Source organism: Pieris rapae, chromosome Z (genome assembly GCF_905147795.1).
Source record: "Pieris rapae chromosome Z, ilPieRapa1.1, whole genome shotgun sequence".
Lineage (NCBI taxonomy): Eukaryota > Metazoa > Arthropoda > Insecta > Lepidoptera > Pieridae > Pieris > Pieris rapae.
In genome coordinates this window covers 8,532,430-8,551,900 of record NC_059534.1, presented here as the reverse complement: position 1 = coordinate 8,551,900, position 19,471 = coordinate 8,532,430, and the positions used below count along the sequence as shown (strand labels likewise).

Sequence of the window (19,471 nt, the reverse complement as noted above, 5' to 3'; positions counted from 1 at the left end):
TGAGTGGAAGTGTCTCGTCAGTGACAGTTTCATCTGTGATTTCCTGTGGCGTGCGAATGTGTTTTGTCGTCTTTGTGCGTTTCTTGGTAGTTTTGATCGTCAACTTACCCTCAGGTGTATCGATTTCTTCGACGGTTGTCTCTTCCGGAACTTCAACAACTTCTACCGACGTGTCGGGCAACTCGGTTGTTTCTGTGATTTCGTGTATCTCTTCAACAGCGCCATCCTTACGTTTGACTCGGCGTTTCTTTGTTTTGACGGTTTTAGTTTCACCAGTTTCAGTCTGAACCTCAGTCATTTGGACTGTGTCGGGAGATTCTTCGATAATCGTCGCTTGCTCTGGTGATACTTGTTGGTCTGTGAGTGGAAGTGTCTCGTCAGTTACAGTTTCATCTGTGATTTCCTGTGGCGTGCGAATGTGTTTTGTCGTCTGTGTGCGTTTCTTGGTAGTTTTGATCGTCAACTTACCCTCAGGTGTATCGATTTCTTCCACGGTTGTCTCTTCCGGGACTTCAACTACTTTTACCGACGTGTCGGGCAACTCGGTTGTTTCTGTGATTTCGTGTATCTCTTCAACAGCGCCATCCTTACGTTTGACTCGGCGTTTCTTTGTTTTGACTGTTTTAGTTTCACCAGTTTCAGTCTGAACCTCAGTTATTTGGACTGTGTCGGGATATTCTTCAATAATCGTCGCTTGCTCTGGTGATACTTGTTTATCTGTGAGTGGAAGTGTCTCGTCAGTGACAGTTTCATCTGTGATTTCCTGTGGCGTGCGAATGTGTTTTGTCGTCTGTGTGCGTTTCTTGGTAGTTTTGATCGTCAACTTACCCTCAGGTGTATCGATTTCTTCGACGGTTGTCTCTTCCGGGACTTCAACTACTTTTACCGACGTGTCGGGCAACTCGGTTGTTTCTGTGATTTCGTGTATCTCTTCAACAGCGCCATCCTTACGTTTGACTCGGCGTTTCTTTGTTTTGACTGTTTTAGTTTCACCAGTTTCAGTCTGAACCTCAGTTATATGGACTGTGTCGGGATATTCTTCAATAATCGTCGCTTGCTCTGGTGATACTTGTTTATCTGTGAGTGGAAGTGTCTCGTCAGTGACAGTTTCATCTGTGATTTCCTGTGGCGTGCGAATGTGTTTTGTCGTCTTTGTGCGTTTCTTGGTAGTTTTGATCGTCAACTTACCCTCAGGTGTATCGATTTCTTCGACGGTTGTCTCTTCCGGAACTTCAACCACTTCTACCGACGTGTCGGGCAACTCGGTAGTTTCTGTGATTTCGTGTATCTCTTCAACAGCGCCATCTTTACGTTTGACTCGGCGTTTCTTTGTTTTGACGGTTTTAGTTTCACCAGTTTCAGTTTGAACCTCAGTTATTTGGACTGTGTCGGGTGATTCTTCCATAATCGTCGCTTGCTCTTGTGATACTTGTTGGTCTGTGAGTGGAAGTGTCTCGTCAGTTACAGTTTCATCTGTGATTTTCTGTGGCGTGCGAATGTGTTTTGTCTTCTTTGTGCGTTTCTTGGTAGTTTTGATCGTCAACTTACCCTCAGGTGTATCGATTTCTTCGACGGTTGTCTCTTCCGGAACTTCAACCACTTCTTCCGACGTGTCGGGCAACTCGGTAGTTTCTGTGATTTCGTGTATCTCTTCAACAGCGCCATCCTTACGTTTGACTCGGCGTTTCTTTGTTTTGACGGTTTTAGTTTCACCAGTTTCAGTTTGAACCTCAGTTATTTGGACTGTATCGGGTGATTCTTCCATAATCGTCGCTTGCTCTTGTGATACTTGTTGGTCTGTGAGTGGAAGTGTCTCGTCAGTTACAGTTTCATCTGTGATTTCCTGTGGCGTGCGAATGTGTTTTGTCGTCTTTGTGCGTTTCTTGGTAGTTTTGATCGTTAACTTACCCTCAGGTGTATCGATTTCTTCGACGGTTGTCTCTTCCGGGACTTCAACCACTTCTAGCGACGTGTCGGGCAACTCGGTAGTTTCTGTGATTTCGTGTATCTCTTCAACAGCGCCATCCTTACGTTTGACTCGGCGTTTCTTTGTTTTGACGGTTTTAGTTTCACCAGTTTCAGTCTGAACCTCAGTTATTTGGACTGTGTCGGGAGATTCTTCGATAATCGTCGCTTGCTCTGGTGATACTTGTTTGTCTGTGAGTGGAAGTGTCTCGTCAGTTACAGTTTCATCTGTGATTTCCTGTGGTGTGCGAATGTGTTTTGTCTTCTTTGTGCGTTTCTTGGTAGTTTTGATCGTCAACTTACCCTCAGGTGTATCGATTTCTTCGACGGTTGTCTCTTCCGGAACTTCAACCACTTCTTCCGACGTGTCGGGCAACTCGGTAGTTTCTGTGATTTCGTGTATCTCTTCAACAGCGCCATCCTTACGTTTGACTCGGCGTTTCTTTGTTTTGACTGTTTTAGTTTCACCAGTTTCAGTCTGAACCTCAGTTATTTGGACTGTGTCGGGAGATTCTTCGATAATCGTCGCTTGCTCTGGTGATACTTGTTTGTCTGTGAGTGGAAGTGTCTCGTCAGTGGCAGTTTCATCTGTGATTTCTTGTGGCGTGCGAATGTGTTTTGACTTCTTTGTGCGTTTCTTGGTAGTTTTGATCGTCAACTTACCCTCAGGTGTATCGATTTCTTCGACGGTTGTCTCTTCCGGAACTTCAACCACTTCTACCGACGTGTCGGGCAACTCGGTAGTTTCTGTGATTTCGTGTATCTCTTCAACAGCGCCATCCTTACGTTTGACTCGGCGTTTCTTTGTTTTGAATGTTTTAGTTTCACCAGTTTCAGTCTGAACCTCAGTTATTTGGACTGTGTCGGGAGATTCTTCGATAATCGTCGCTTGCTCTGGTGATACTTGTTGGTCTGTGAGTGGAAGTGTCTCGTCAGTGACAGTTTCATCTGTGATTTCCTGTGGCGTGCGAATGTGTTTTGTCTTCTTTGTGCGTTTTTTGGTAGTTTTGATCGTCAACTTACCCTCAGGTGTATCGATTTCTTCGACGGTTGTCTCTTCCGGAACCTCAACCACTTCTTCCGACGTGTCGGGTAACTCGGTTGTTTCTGTGATTTCGTGTATCTCTTCAACAGCGCCATCCTTACGTTTGACTCTGCGTTTCTTTGTTTTGACTGTTTTAGTTTCACCAGTTATAGTCTGAACCTCAGTTATTTGGACTGTGTCGGGAGATTCTTCGATAACCGTCGCTTGCTCTGGTGATACTTGTTTGTCTGTGAGTGGAAGTGTCTCATCAGTCGCAGTTTCATCTGTGATTTCTTGTGGCGTGCGAATGTGTTTTGTCTTCTTTGTGCGTTTCTTGGTAGTTTTGATCGTCAACTTACCCTCAGGTGTATCGATTTCTTCGACGGTTGTCTCTTCCGGGACTTCAACCACTTCTAGCGACGTGTCGGGCAACTCGCTTGTTTCTGTGATTTCGTGTATCTCTTCAACAGCGCCATCTTTACGTTTGACTCGGCGTTTCTTTGTTTTGACTGTTTTAGTTTCACCAGTTTCAGTCTGAACCTCAGTTATTTGGACTGTGTCGGGAGATTCTTCGATAATCGTCGCTTGCTTTTGTGATACTTGTTTGTCTGTGAGTGGAAGTTTCTCGTCAGTGACAGTTTCATCTGTGATTTCATGTGGCGTGCGAATGTGTTTTGTCGTCTTTGTGCGTTTCTTGGTAGTTTTGATCGTCAACTTACCCTCAGGTGTATCGATTTCTTCGACGGTTGTCTCTTCCGGAACTTCAACCACTTCTACCGACGTGTCGGGCAACTCGGTAGTTTCTGTGATTTCGTGTATCTCTTCAACAGCGCCATCCTTACGTTTGACTTGGCGTTTTCTTGTTTTGACTGTTTTAGTTTCACCAGATTCAGTCTGAACCTCAGTTATTTGGACTGTGTCGGGAGATTCTTCAATAATCGTCGCTTGCTCTGGTGATACTTGTTTGTCTGTGAGTGGAAGTGTCTCGTCAGTGGCAGTTTCATCTGTGATTTCTTGTGGCGTGCGAATGTGTTTTGTCTTCTTTGTGCGTTTTTTGGTAGTTTTGATCGTCAACTTACCCTCAGGTGTATCGATTTCTTCGACGGTTGTCTCTTCCGGAACTTCAACCACTTCTTCCGACGTGTCGGGCAACTTGGTAGTTTCTGTGATTTCGTGTATCTCTTCAACAGCGCCATCCTTACGTTTGACTCGGCGTTTCTTTGTTTTGAATGTTTTAGTTTCACCAGTTTCAGTCTGAACCTCAGTTATTTGGACTGTGTCGGGAGATTCTTCGATAATCGTCGCTTGCTCTGGTGATACTTGTTTGTCTGTGAGTGGAAGTGTCTCGTCAGTGACAGTTTCATCTGTGATTTCCTGTGGCGTGCGAATGTGTTTTGTCTTCTTTGTGCGTTTCTTGGTAGTTTTGATCGTCAACTTTCCCTCAGGTGTATCGATTTCTTCGACGGTTGTCTCTTCCGGAACTTCAACCACTTCTACCGACGTGTCGGGCAACTCGGTAGTTTCTGTGATTTCGTGTATCTCTTCAACAGCGCCATCCTTACGTTTGACTCGGCGTTTTCTTGTTTTGACTGTTTTAGTTTCACCAGATTCAGTCTGAACCTCAGTTATTTGGACTGTGTCGGGAGATTCTTCAATAATCGTCGCTTGCTCTTGTGATACTTGTTTGTCTGTGAGTGGAAGTGTCTCGTCAGTGTCAGTTTCATCTGTGATTTCCTGTGGCGTGCGAATGAGTTTTGTCTTTTTTGTGCGTTTCTTGGTAGTTTTGATCGTCAACTTACCCTCAGGTGTATCGATTTCTTCGACGGTTTTCTCTTCAGGAACTTCAACCACTTCTACCGACGTGTCGGGTAACTCGGTAGTTTCTGTGATTTCGTGTATCTCTTCAACAGCGCCATCTTTACGTTTGACTCGGCGTTTCTTTGTTTTGACTGTTTTAGTTTCACCAGTTTCAGTCTGAACCTCAGTTATTTGGACTGTGTCGGGAGATTCTTCGATAATCGTCGCTTGCTCTTGTGATACTTGTTTGTCTGTGAGTGGTTGTGTCTCGTCAGTGACAGTTTCATCTGTGATTTCCTGTGGCGTGCGAATGAGGTTTGTCTTCTTTGTGCGTTTCTTGGTAGTTTTGATCGTCAACTTACCCTCAGGTGTATCGATTTCGTCGACGGTTGTTTCTTCCGGAACTTCAACCACTTCTACCGACGTGTCGGGCAACCCGGTAGTTTCCGTGATTTCATGAGTTTCTTCAATAGCGCCGTCCTTACCCTTGATACGGAGTTTCTTTGTTTTGACGGTTCGTGTTTCACCAGTTTCAGTGTAAACCTCGGTTTTTTGGACTGTGTCCGGAGATTCTTCGATAATCGTTACTTGCTCTGGTGATACTTGTTTGTCTGTTAAAGAAATTGTCTCGTCAGTGACAGTGTCAATGTTCTTCTTTAATTGTTTTTGTATGCTTGACTCACTTGCAGTTGTGTCATTTCTTTCTTCTACTTCTTCTATTAATACCTGTGTTGTCATTTTAGGTATCTCTAAATATTCATCAGGCATTTCAACCGTACTTTTACCAGTATCAAGGATCATAGTAAAATCGTCGCCATCGTATTCTTCTATTAGTATTTTATTTGTTTTGCGCGGTCTTAATTTTTCTACGTTTTCATCGTCCAAAGTTTCCTCAATGACTATGTCACCTCTATCGTATTGCTCTCCAGATTTACGTTTTTTTCTCAACACTGTTCTCTTTGTTTTTATCTGTATTGGTTCTTCTTGGCCAGGACCACGTATGAACTTTGAAACAATTTCTTCTGATTCTTCCATGTCAGACGAATATTGTGATAGAGTTTGAGAGTTATTTTCATTGTCTGAAAAAGTGATGTTTTATGATTATGTGCTTTTAACCCCCGCATCATTTTTATGAATTCGTCTTTAAAGCGAAATTTAAAAAATTCTCATCAACATAATTTTTCATTTTATTTATTAAATTAAAAGTCGTTGGAACTGACATTCTTAAGAATTCGTAGCATATTAATAATTACATTTCCTTACATTAAAATAAATACTAACAGTTTGATGAAATTTCATTATTTTGTAGTTATATAATTGATACAACGGATCATAATGTCTGGGCCGCGAAATTTATTTTTAATGACTATTTCATAGATATTACTATTTTTGAAAGTAAAACATTAAGTTTTTAACATTAACCGTCATTTATTTATGTATATTTTTTTTCAAATTTGAAACCTTAGTTTAATTAAGCGTTTATGTAATGTGGAATTTTTTTCATAAAATATTTAAAAAAAGTATGATCTTAGTTTAAAAATAACCTAAAATCTTTTAGACTTACAGATACGGGGGTTTAAAGTGTTATTTCAGTTATGTCTAGAAATTTTGAATTTAATCTCAGTTCAGAGTGACACACAGATAGTTAAATATGAAGCAAAATTGCCTTATAATAAAAATATTTGTGCAATTGCACTGTTGTATATTAACAATCGAAAGTACCCATCTGTATTATGTCCATAATGGCGTAGACATAATTTGACAGAATTACCTACATACGTGTATTTATATAGTAATATGTATTACCTAATAGAGTGCAATTAATGGTTAATTTAGTTTTCTTTAATAAAGAGGTAAGAAGATTTATTTTATGTCAGTAAAAAACTATATTATACGTCGAAACGGGCTCTAGCTTCCATTAGGTGAAGTACTCGTAATCTTTACTTATAAAAGAAGTTTTAGGTAACATTAGGAAATGTGTGTTAGCACGATTTCACGTTTCTGAATTTTATCCCAAGGTCATTAATATATTCAAATAGATCCGTGAGTAAGTAGACCAGAGGAAATACTTATAAATGCCGTCGCTACATTATCTTTATTAGTTGAAAATATTTGAATGGTAAAATTGATTGAAATTGATTAGTACTGTTTTAAGACTGTTGGCATGTGAGTTGTAACGGTAAATTTTGTTTGGGATTATGTTTTTATGGAATGAATCAGACGTGAAAAATATAAAATAAACGTTCTCTTTTATATCACACCCGTTGATGTGCTACGTATAAGAATTCACTAATCTATAGAAGAGCTGGTTTTTTCAGTTAACGATAATGTGAAATAAAATTAGAATAAAACTTAGTAGGTTCAATATAAACATGTTGGGAAATTATTTTTATTTAACATTTAAAATTGTTTGGCTTCAAAGCTAAAAACTTTATCAATTAACTTAATCGTTTTTAACTTCATCTTATCACTCTTTTTATAAAAAAAAATGAAATATGTTGTTTTAATTAAATTATTTTTATTCAAATTGGTATTTACTTACCCATAAATCAACAATAAAAATATTATATTTACATTAACTGACAGTCCCCAAATCAGGGAGGGTAGCACTTACGGGCAAGAAGAACTGTCAAGAAACTCTACGCCACTCTTAACAATATATTCAAGAAAAATGTTATAATATTAGCATTCATATCCTGGCTGTGCATTACTAGATTTGTCCATGCTTGCAATTAACACTCGCTCGTACAATGAAATCAAATAACGTGAGGAAATCGGTACGTCTAAGTCCTATAACTTGACAAGAGTTACGATATATAAAAATTTTAAACAGTAAATCCTACATTCTTATCATGTACAATTGTTATTTTATTTACCGGATTTTGTATATAATACAATAAAATAAAACTTACCTTCCGAATAATGTATATCTGGTAGTGAAACAGTAATTGTTTTTTCTTCAACTTTCGCAACATTAGAATTACGAAGAAGAGATTTGCTTGTATCATCAAAAGGCATTGTTTGTTCATTTATAAATTCATCGTTTACTTCTACTACACTTAGCACAGTTACACCCGAAACAGCGTTATGTTTTTCAGGTAACGTTTGTAAGGGTAGTTTAGATTCATTTTGTAATGAAGTATAATCTGATATGATTAAAGGTGATACAGATTGTGTTTTCACGGTTATTGTTTTTGATTGATCTTTATCAAATGGCAAATCTTCAACCTGATTATCCAAAACGTTTTCAGTGCATTTTATGTGATTCAGAGGAGTTATTGTTGGTTGTGCATTACCTTGTTGTTTCGTAGGTTTCGTAAAAGTTTGTGTAATGTTTTCATGACAAACTTCAGAAATACTAATACCTTCTGCTGACTTTATGAGTACAGAAGCTGTATCCATTCGAGGCATTTTCCCAAAGTCAGTATTTATTTCACTCTCGTGGATCATAACATCCATCTGCTGGATTGGTGATATCTCTAAAGTTTTGGTTTCCAAGATATTTTGTAGATATGTATTTTCTGTTTGAATATCATTTGCATGTTCTTGAGAAAAAGTTTCTATTTGCTCCAAAGGAGTTATTTCTAATAATTGTCTTTTAGCTATCGTTGAATGTTTTTGGTCAACTTCTAGTTTTAAAGGAGCGTCCTGGCTTGTGATTTCTTTTGTGACATAAGTTGTGTGAGCTTCCAAGTCAATAGAAGCATTTGTTGGAACATTTTGATTTGGTGTAGACAAAGAAGAGGCAGTTTCCAAAAGTTGCGGCTTGAAAATTTCTACGTGTTTTTGATATTCATTACTTTGGTCTGCCTTTTGATCTGTTCCCTCATTTCTTTCATTGAAGTTTAGAATCTTCTCAGATGCAATAACTTCGGTTTTTTGTATTGATTGCAACTCAACGTAATGCTTATCGGCTTTGGTTTCCTCGTATTTCTGTGTAACCATTTCTTCGGTATTTTCCATCACTTGAGATAATATTGTTTCTGGTATATTTTTTTCTAAGACCTGAGTAGGTTTGGCGTTGACGCGTGATTGAGTGTAATCTGGTAACTCTACAATATCTTCTTGAGTGATAATGTCGGATTGCTGTAATGTTTTTGAGCTCACCAACGTTTCTTTTACAACAATTTTATCAGGTACATCCGCCGTAACAATTTCTACAAGAGAATTAATTACATTGGGTTGCTCAGCGTATATACTTTGAGAAACGGTGTGCGTTAAATTAGCATGTTCAATATTATTAAAGTCCTTTGAAATAATTTTAGAAGAAACTTCCACAGGAACATTTTGAGTACTAGTAAGGTAAGAAGATGTAACAAAATCCACTGATTGTTTTTCATTTCTTGGTATCGTTTCAATTTTCAAAATTTCTTCCTTCTCCTTAGCACTTACATCACTTACTATTACACATTGTTGGCAATCCAATATTAAATTAGGTTTAACCACTTCTCTTATATTTAACGCATTCATACTTTGTTCTGATTCTTTAACTTCAACTTCTTGGACCTCAATAGGAGTCGATGTTTCGTAAACAGACGTCACCTGTTGCCGAGGTTGATGTATAATATTTAGATCATTATTTTCTGTTTCTATCGTCTTTATCTCAGATATTATCACATGCTTTGCCATTTCTATGTTTAAAGACAATTGATTGCCCCTTTCTAATATTTGTTCTCTGAGAAAAGATTCTTGCTCTGTAGGAATAATTTCGGTAACATTAATGTGTTCATCAATATTTAATTTAATGTCAGCATTTTTAATTTTAGAACCATCAGTAACTTTGAAATATTCATGTTGTTCTTGGGTATCAATATTATAAACAGTTATTGGTTTAAAAGTTTCTATAGTAACATCACTTTGAATTTCTTTAGCAGACTCTATTTTAGGAATGGTTTCTTCTGACTCTGATGTATCACATATGTCTATATTTAGATGTTTATGTGGTCTTATGGTAATGGTATTAATTATAGTTTCTGACAACTGATTCAAATTGAGTGCATCTTCTTTTTCAGCTACAATTTGCTGATTTACTCTTAGGCTTTGATGTGGCTGGATATCAATATTAGCCACGTTTGTTTTTATATTTCCATGAGTCAGTAAAACCTCTTCGCGTTCATTATGCATTGTTTCATTGATTTTTAATTCGTTGTTGACAACTAACTCATGTGGTTGGCAAGTTTCCTGACGTGGCATTTCTATAGTCTTGAGAATTGAACTTGACTCTGTCGAGATAGCTTCAGTTACGTTTAGTGACTTTTGCTCTTCAATTTCTGGCTTTGTTTTTTTAGCACTAGGTTCCATCGATTGGTATATGTTTTCTGATTCTATGATAAAGGGTTCTAATTTTTGAACAGCTTCTTGTAAGTCTTGTGTAGGCTTAGCACATTCTTTTGTTTTTCCTGAAACATATAGGGCTTTGCTGTTGTCTTGGGTAATTACTTCTTCATTGATTAAAGATTTTTGGGGTTTCACGGAAATATTTGCTTTCTTTTTTAAAACGTCACTGTTTTCGTTACTTGTTATTAAACTTTCTCTTTCGTTTGTTTTTACCTCAGTAATTTCCTTTGCAGCAGACTCTACAAGACTTGTTTTAATGTCTTGTGGAGCAATTTTTTTATCAAATACAAGTTCTTCTTCTTTAATTACTGGGAAAACTTCCAAACCTTGTAAATACTGACAATTTTCGTCTTGTTTAAGGGAAGCTCTACTTGATATCGGCAGTTTATCGGTTAACTTGTCCATCATGTCTGAAGACACTACTTCTGTATTAACTGTTTCACATAATGGAACAAAGCGAACATTTGCTTCTTGTGTAAGAAGTTCAGGTGGTTTATCTTGGAATTTCACTTCTTCTTCGATTATATTTGCCGAACTTGTTATCAAAGCTTCAATCTGTGTAAAATATGGGGTAACAACACTTACACCTAATTTTTCATTTATAATAGATACCTCACTGTCGGCCGCTATTGTTTGTGTGTTTTGTAAAGAATACGCAGCTACAGAACTTAAAGTAGGGCGTTGTAATATAACTTTACTTTTTGAGAATTCTCCAGGTGTTTGACTTATCATAATTTCTTCAGTTTTAGCTATCTTTCCATATATATCTACTTTCTCGATAGCTTTTGTTTCAGGAATATGAAAATCGTCATAACCTTTTAAATTGTCTGTTTGTGGTAATATTTCAGAAGTAACGACTTCATGTTGCTGATTAATCAATACAGCTGCCTTATGGTTATCAGGGATATGTGGTTTCGAAAGAAAAACTTCTTTTTCTATAACTACATTTTGGTCATATACTGGCACTTCAAAAGCATTAATACCTACAATCGGTTTTACTGTTTTACTAAGTTCCTTACTAAATGATCCTTCCTGTATATTTACTAAAACTTCTTGTTGTGTTAACGCCTCATTTACTACAGAATCGGGATTTGCTTTGACAGTCAGTGTTTTTTGTATGTTTAAAGATTCAGGTACGACCTCAGAATTACTTTCCTCGATAAGAATAGCTTGTTTTTCTGGCAAATTTGGTATGGCTTTAGTTAAGTTAGGCGTTTTACTAATAAGGTAACTTTCTTTTTCATTACAAACCGTGGCAGTAACAGACAATTCTGTCTGATATATATTATTAAGGGAAGCTTTTCTATATGAAGGATGTGAAGTCTTTTCACATGTGAAACTTGCAGTAGAATCTGTTAAATCGTGTTCTAAAGAAATTGCGACGGGATGACTGAGTATATCTGTCGTAGCCATGCAAGTTTTGGCGGAATCACCAACTTTATATTCGTCTTCTTTCTCACCTCCAACGGTTTCAACTACTTGAACACTATCATTTATTAAAATTACGTCTGCTGTAATAGACTTTTGGTCTGGATTTAAATATTCCTCTAAAATGCCTTGACTCTCTAAAGTTGCATTTTCAGATATCGTTAGGGATTTTAAGTTATTTGATTTTATGTTCACATCTTCTGTTTGTGGTTTCATTATAGTTAAGGTATCTAAAATATCTCGTGCACATACTTCTGAAGTAATTGGCACTCTTTGATTGACATCTAGAGTAACAACTGCTTTTTTATTTGAAACTGTATCAACTTTAAAAGATTCGAATTCCGAATTTGCTACTATTTCACTTATTAATACCCCTTCATTTTCAGTAAAACTACTTTTAGCTTCAGTGTCAGGAACTTTAATAGCAACAAAGTCTTGCGTTTGCTCTTCTACTACAGCCTGTGAAATGTATAGCTCATTATATACATCTCTACTTTTTTCTGCAGTATCTTGCTTTTCTTGTACATAATCTAGATTTTTAACCTGATTGACTGTAGTGACTATTTCAGACAATGGCGATTTTAAATTATGACTCAGTGTTGGATTTGCTTGTAATAAATCGGGACTTCTTTTAATGTGCAATTTTCCAGCTGAATCAGCAATTTCCGTTTCACTTATTGATAAAGAAGTATTGGGGGACAAGGATATACCCGCATTTTCAGGCTTTGTATAAGCATACATCTCTTCAATTCCTTGGTCATGAATGAAAGTAGAAGAAATTGTTTTTTCTTTTTGCGTTATAAACGTTTCAATTGCACTTCCATTAATTTTATTTTCTGACGGAATGAGATCTTTCATTGAGGTTATTTCAATTGTTTCAGACATAATAATTGGTTCAGCTAAATTCATATCAATATTTGCCGTAACCGATGATTTTTCATCCCTTAAGAGTAGTTTGTTTTCTCGTTCATGAATTTGAATTTCTTCAGTTAGATTTTTATCCAAGGTGCCTATCTGAATATGGGCATACTCCTCACCAACAGCACTGTCTGGTTTTAAATTATGTTCCGTTTCATGTATTTGTGTTTCAAACTTAAAAGTATGCTGATGTTCATTAAAAGTAATATTTGCTGTCTTTTTTGTGCATTCTCCTTGACTAAATACAGTTTCTTTAATGTGAGTTTCCGGAATAAAATTACATAAACTTTGATGAGTCTGAAAATCTTCATCTACCTGAGCTTTTGCATGCCATTCGTTCCTTGGAACTATTCCTTCTTTTTCATGTAAAACATTTGTCGCAACTTCTATGCTATCTTTATAAACCATATTAATTCTAGCTTCTTGAGTACCTGGAACTTTAAGAGAATCCAATAAACCTTCCTTTTCCTGTAGATTCAGTATTATTGTAGAAATTTCATTAGAAACAATAACATCTTCGTTAGCCATTTCGGTAGGAACAATCAGTTCGGGATAGTATTTTCCAGATTTATCTTCTACAAATACTTCACCTACTTCAATAGATTTTAACAATTTAAAATTAGGTGTAGGAGTTATTTCTTTATCAGAAACTTTACAAATAAAATCATGATCTTTATATTCCGACATGGTTTCTTCTACATTTATTCCTGTCAATGGTGAAACGGTAACTGCCGCAACTGAATGTTTGATTAGAGGTTCCTCTAAGACGTTTTCTTTTACAGGAACGTATGGTTCGGAAACATTTATAGCATCTTTTAAAATAATAGAAGTTTTAGCTTTCTCTTCATTTTGTTTATGTTTGTCTATTTTACCAAGTGATATATTTGGAATAACTTCTGCCATTTCTAAACTTTCTGATTGTACTATTATAGTATTTTCTATAATTTCTTTATTATCAATATTAGTGACACATACCCCTAATGCGTCTTTAATAATGGGTTCAATAATTTGTAATGGTTCAGCTTCAATACCAGATGATTTAATATGAATTTCAGATTTTTCAACAATTTGCAAAGGTCCTTCACGTTCTTGTGAATGTTGTACAGTATTTATAAGCGATTGGTTTGTATCAAACTTAACAGTAGCTTTTTGTATCTGTTTTGTTTGTTCTGGGACTATGTTCATTGCTTGGCTAGATGAAACTACTTCAATTCTACTCTCAGATAAATCAATGGGTACAGTTTTAATGGATTTAAAAAGTTCAGTATCCATGCTGTGTACTGCTTCTTCTTCTAAGTCACCGATGTCTTCTCGGGAAAACTTTTTACTTATTGATTTTTTTGTTTTTCTAGTAGACTCTTCTTCAGATATTTCTGTTTGTCTAGTGTGTTTTTTGCGTTTTACTTGTTTGATTTCATCTGTGAAATATAGTATGAGTATAAGTTGATATCTTTTTTTATAAAAAAACACCAAATTGTATTGTTGAGTTAATGTAAGCTGTCTACAGTAGTATAGCGGTATTATTATTAATATAAGGAAATTTTGTACTTACTTTAAACGGTAAGCGTAACTACACAATCATATTTCCAAGAAAGCACAGCACAGACACGAAGCTAATTGCTGACACAAAAGCCAAATCTACATTATATATTTAAATAACATCAGATTAGTAACTGTCGAAAAAGCTGCTACAATCTCGACAAGAATTAAGATTTAAATTTGTATGTATTAATATGATTTTTATGAAAGTGGGGGTTTCGTCAATAAACGTTGTATTTATTAAGGTTATTCCAGTATTATTTTTAGGCTATGGTTGCAAAGCCACGTTCTAGTTTAGTTATTGCCTAAAACTAACTTGTTTTAATATACTTTTTGCGATAAGCATAATACAACATAGGTTAACTTTAAAAAAATATAACGCACCTTTCTTATTTTGCTTTAAAGTTGTCGTCTTATCTAAAATAATAATCAGTTTTGTTAATTATTATAATTATAATATATTAATATATTATTGTATCAAATTAATTTTGTTGTAACTAATAAAAATCGTGTCAGAAAATATCAGCACTGAATTTACCTTGGTGTATTGTAGTGGAATGTACTTGGGCTACGTCCTTAATTGTAGATTCAACGACGACCTGAAATGTTTTGAGATATTATTTTTTGTCTGTTACCATAACATTAAAAAACTGTATTAAAAAATACCTCGCGCGCTCCTTTTTCTTCCCAGGCACGAGGAGTGAAATCTTCGGGGTAAAGGTGTGCTATTACTTCTTCAACTGATGTATGTTTCATTTCTACCAATTTCATAAAAGCTTTAAAGCCAACTTTCGCTCCAATAATATCTTCCGTTTGAGCAGTTTCTTCAGTTAATACTTCTGTTATAAGGGCACCATGGCCTTGCCTCTCTACCAACTGTACTAACGCAGATTGAGCCTGTGGTATCCGCAAAGCCGGAAAGTGTTCAGAGTCATACAGATTTTCTATTTCTTCCACGGTGACACCATTTCTAAGGAGGTACCCAATTGTCGCTAATTCGCGTAAAGGAGATTCGCCTGGACCAAATTCTTTAGCATTTATTACTTCTAATAATTCATTTACCTCCGCAACCATCTGTGAATCGGATACCCTTCTTATACCTTTTTGTAATTCATGTGCTATTTTTTCAAAAGTTTGAACCATTTCGTTGGTTTCTTGCTGCGAAGAGACCAAATACTGGTTGGGTGTGATAACCGGTTCAATATTCTCCAACTCTTCGGTTGATAATTTTCTATATTTTTGATCAGTTTTCTTAAAAGAAGCAATGTCGAATGTTTCTATAGAGGTCATTTCATTCACCAAAACGTTTGGTTTTTTATTTTCAGAAGCTGTTATGAGAGGTTGGGTTGATCCTAATACGTCCAACGAAGTTTCTACTATCGCTGTTGCAGTATCTTCTAAAGACGTCAAAGCAGTTTTTTCGTCAACAATGTCTTGCTTCAAAGATTTCACTCTTTTCTTTTTAACCTTCTCAAATGTTTCTTCTGCTTCAAATATTTGTAATTCAGCTTTTGTTATTGCCATCCCAATATCACTTATAGCTTTACACTCGTAGCAGCCTTGTAACTTCTTTGATGCTTTTTTAATTTTACAAACAGTTACATTATCTTGAGTTTGAATTTGGAAATTGTTATTACTTTTAATGACTTTGTTGTCTTTGTACCAAATGATTTCTGGAATGAGAAAATAACAAACTGACAAAAATGTTTATTGATAAATTTAAGAATTTTTACTTGAATTTTATTGAAATTATTACCTATTTATCTAAGATTTCAAATGAGTAAAACAAGTTAAGACTATTTATGCTCATCATAAGATTTAAATTGTGGTATTGCAGGACTTAGAAAATAAATTGTTTGTAAAAAATATCAATTGATGCTAATAAAAGATTCATGTGTAATTTTTTATGATACTATAATGATGATCTGATTATTCAGAAAGTTTATATTTACTAATGAGAAACTAACCGGGTTTTGGGTTCCCACTGTAAACGGCCTCAAAAGTTACAGTTTCTCCATCTAGAACACGTTCTGGTATTAAGTTTCGCACGAAAGATGGGACCGCCTGAGTTTCTGCAAAAATTTAATTATGTATATTCCAACAATCAAAAGTTATACTCGTGAAGATGTATATGTTTAACATCTGTCGTATGTTCATATTACAAGAAAATACAAAAACCTACCTTTTAAAGCCTCTTGTAATTCTTCCATATGTGAAACCCATTCAGGCTTTCTATATGCTTTAGTTCCAACAAGACCTAAAAATATAAATATTTGTACTGTCTTTATAAATTATTTAACCTTTTTATTATAAAGTTAATTTTAAAATGTCATATACGATAAAATATCAATTTTTCAGTTAAATTTCTATTAGTTTCATTATGCAAACATTTTGTTGGGTGGATACTGAAACTACAATCAAAAATCCAATTTAACAACAACTTTAAATTAATTTATAAAAACTATGTACATTATTATAAGTCAGGTATAGTTCTTTGCACCATAAATTTAAAAACATAATTTCTGCTAATAATTTATATTTTAGTGTGGGCAAGTGATCACTTGTAGAAGTTTTACAAAAATAGGAAAGGAAAGGAATTCGGATGCTGATGACAAGCGCTGAAAAGTAATAAATTTAATTAGTATAATGAAATATAGTAATGAAAAACTTATTCAAAATAATACATTTTGGGCAACGAAAAAATATGTTTCTACTCATGGTTTGATTTCAAGAATACTAAATGTCAAATAATAATAAATATCATAGATTAGAATAACTCAACAACTAAATAATCAAGGTCTAGTCCAAGCGCGCACTTATATGCGTCAGATGTACGTGTATGCGTCAGAAATAAACGCAGGTAGAAATTTATGTGCACATCAAGGTTTTGATCCGCTGTAAATATTTAATCACTCGCGACTCCTTGCAATTTGACCCTGAGACCGATAGCCGGGCAGCCAAAAGGCAGGCAAGACATTATCAATTAGAGATAAACACTTAAACATGTAATAAAGACATAATATAATAATTTGAATAAAGATGTATTCTCGAATTATTAATACTGTCCCTGCATATTACGTCAAATTAAATGTGTAGTACAGAACTCACTTTCAACAGATAATGCAGCTACTGTTGACGATACACCAAGTGGATTGTATGCCTCAAATGTGATTTCGCCCATGTCGTCTTGATAAACTTCTGGTATAATCAGAATAGAAGTTCCATCCTCCATTTCTTCGATTTGATATTCTTGTGATTCTTTTATTTCTACACCTTGTTTTAACCACCTTATTTGAGGCTTTGGTATTCCAATAGCCTTAGCTTCAAGCCTGAAATTAACATGAGTTATTACTCATATAATATAATATTTATTATAATACTATCTAAAATCAATTTTAATTGTATGAAATATACCTAGTCAATTCTCCTTCATTGGTTGTCACGACCGCAGGAAGGGCTTTCACAATTTTAGGAGCAAATTCTTCAAGGTCACTGGTTTTCTAGAAAGAAAGTATTAAAATATCTAAAGAAAAAGTACTCTGATTTAATTTTTGAAGTTAAGTTAAGTTTCTGTTGGCGGGTGAGGGAAAAATTATGAAAGTATATTTTTATTTCTATATATATTTTTTATTTTTACTATGTGCGCGCAAATCGTCACGATAACCCTACGCCCTGTAGTTAGTTATAGTCAACATTTTTTTTTTCGATTCTTAGTGTCGTTTTTCTACAAACGTATAATAAGGCAAAAGATAAACTTTTTGAAAAAAAAAATCTTGTTTGCGTAAACGTGCGTATACATTTTTTATATATTTAGAATTATAACTATATTAAAAAAAAATTAATAAATATTTTTATATGTTATTGTGTACGTATTCTTGTTTTGATACGATGTTGTGTAATATCTAAACGGGCGGAGGCATAAATCGATAATTGCAATAGCGTCTTCGAAAAAAGCTTAACCAACGTTACATAAATAAATATATTAATTATTTTTTTAAATAATATTATATTTAAATTTCTACGATACAATATACGAGTATAAATATGGCTTACCTCATCACTTAATATATCCTCTTCAGATGCACTTGGTACATACTCGTATGCTGAAATTATATAAAGTAACTTTAAACTGAAAATTATTGACATTTTACAAGTGCGATTCATTACATTTTAAAAGCTGTTGTTAACAGCAATATTTCATTAAAGCCATTTTAAGAAAGCTTCATAGAAGTGTTACGTGTGGTTTTGTGTAAACTGCAAACAGGTGCTCAACAAACAATTTAACTAGGTTTTTACTACGCGTGTGATTAATAAACGACTTAATCGAAACCAGATAAAATAAAAAAAGTTACACTAATGTTACAATATACTACGAATTGCCTGTTGTTCCTGGCATATACATGCAATTATAGCTTATTAATATAGATGCATTTAACATGCGTATTTCATAAAGTTGGGCTTAAAGCTACCTTCTACATTCACTATACAGTTACTAATACACTGTCCAAATTTATTGGTGGCTACACATTCATAATTTCCGGTCATTTCTGGAAATGCTTCTTTAATAAATAATTGGCATAACCCTGATTCTTGTCTACCAATAGTGACGTCTCTTGCAACTTCAAGAAGCTTCCCGTTGTGATACCAGTTAATTTTTGGCCAGGGTTGTCCAATTACTGAACATTTTAATAAAATTGGTTCACCGTCCATTACTGTAGTTGGGCTCAAATTTGTTAAAAATTTAGGTGCGACTCCAGATGCAGTATCATTTTCATCCACAACGTTTATTTGTGCTGAACAAGAAACAGATCCAGCAAAATTTTCAGCTCTACATGTAATAATATCGGGTACATCTCTTGTAGAATCTTCAATGCAAAGACAAGAGATATTATCATTACTAGTAACATACATGTTTTTAATTTTATTTTCTTTAACGTAACTAATGACTTCTTTATTTCCCAAAAACCATTGAAAAGATGCACAAGGCTTTGAAATTACTTCAGTTTCTAAGAGAACTATTTCACCCAATACAACATGTTTGGGTTGTAAAGGCCTTGTAAATATAGGTGGTGTAATATTTTCAGTGTCGGAAATTTTCTTCAACTTAAGGGTAGACGCACTTTTAACCACAATATCCTTATTTTCTATAAGGACTTCGTATTTACCAATCTTCATTTTGTTTGCATTTTGTACAATCAAAATAGATTTTCCAGGTTTAGTAAAAATTTTAAAATCCTCATCATTTCTGATTATCTTATTATTCAATGACCATGAGATTTTATTAACAATATTCGGTTTAAACATGACGATGAACTCAAAATTATCATTTTCTTTGACAATAGCAGCTTTAATAGGTTGAATGATTATGGGCCCAGTTTCTGTAAAAAGGATCGTGATAACTCTTCAATTCGCAGTGAAAAATATTCATTTTGCAGATTCTAATTTAATATATATCTAGAAAAT

General features: G+C 34.9%; 1 protein-coding gene across 50 annotated transcripts in view; it reads right to left on the bottom strand.

Moving 5' to 3' along the window:
- The window catches only part of LOC110993988 (titin), an 89,972-nt gene that overhangs the window by 35,923 nt on the left and 34,578 nt on the right, over positions 1 to 19,471 (bottom strand). For 41 of the 50 annotated variants that reach the window (XM_045634292.1, XM_045634288.1, XM_045634289.1 and 38 more), the window contains exons 23-36: positions 18,478 to 19,386; positions 18,062 to 18,111; positions 17,423 to 17,508; positions 17,117 to 17,337; positions 16,191 to 16,265; positions 15,976 to 16,080; positions 14,675 to 15,681; positions 14,547 to 14,607; positions 14,393 to 14,425; positions 7,699 to 13,887; positions 3,709 to 5,865; positions 1,909 to 3,597; positions 1,189 to 1,797; positions 109 to 357 (exon numbers count right to left, since the gene is read on the bottom strand). In XM_045634292.1, the coding sequence (XP_045490248.1) occupies positions 109 to 357; positions 1,189 to 1,797; positions 1,909 to 3,597; positions 3,709 to 5,865; positions 7,699 to 13,887; positions 14,393 to 14,425; positions 14,547 to 14,607; positions 14,675 to 15,681; positions 15,976 to 16,080; positions 16,191 to 16,265; positions 17,117 to 17,337; positions 17,423 to 17,508; positions 18,062 to 18,111; positions 18,478 to 19,386 (13,440 nt within the window). The remainder of the gene's footprint in view (positions 1 to 108; positions 358 to 1,188; positions 1,798 to 1,908; positions 3,598 to 3,708; positions 5,866 to 7,698; positions 13,888 to 14,392; positions 14,426 to 14,546; positions 14,608 to 14,674; positions 15,682 to 15,975; positions 16,081 to 16,190; positions 16,266 to 17,116; positions 17,338 to 17,422; positions 17,509 to 18,061; positions 18,112 to 18,477; positions 19,387 to 19,471) is intronic. The other 9 variants (XM_045634300.1, XM_045634309.1, XM_045634304.1 and 6 more) reach the window with 9 other exon arrangements.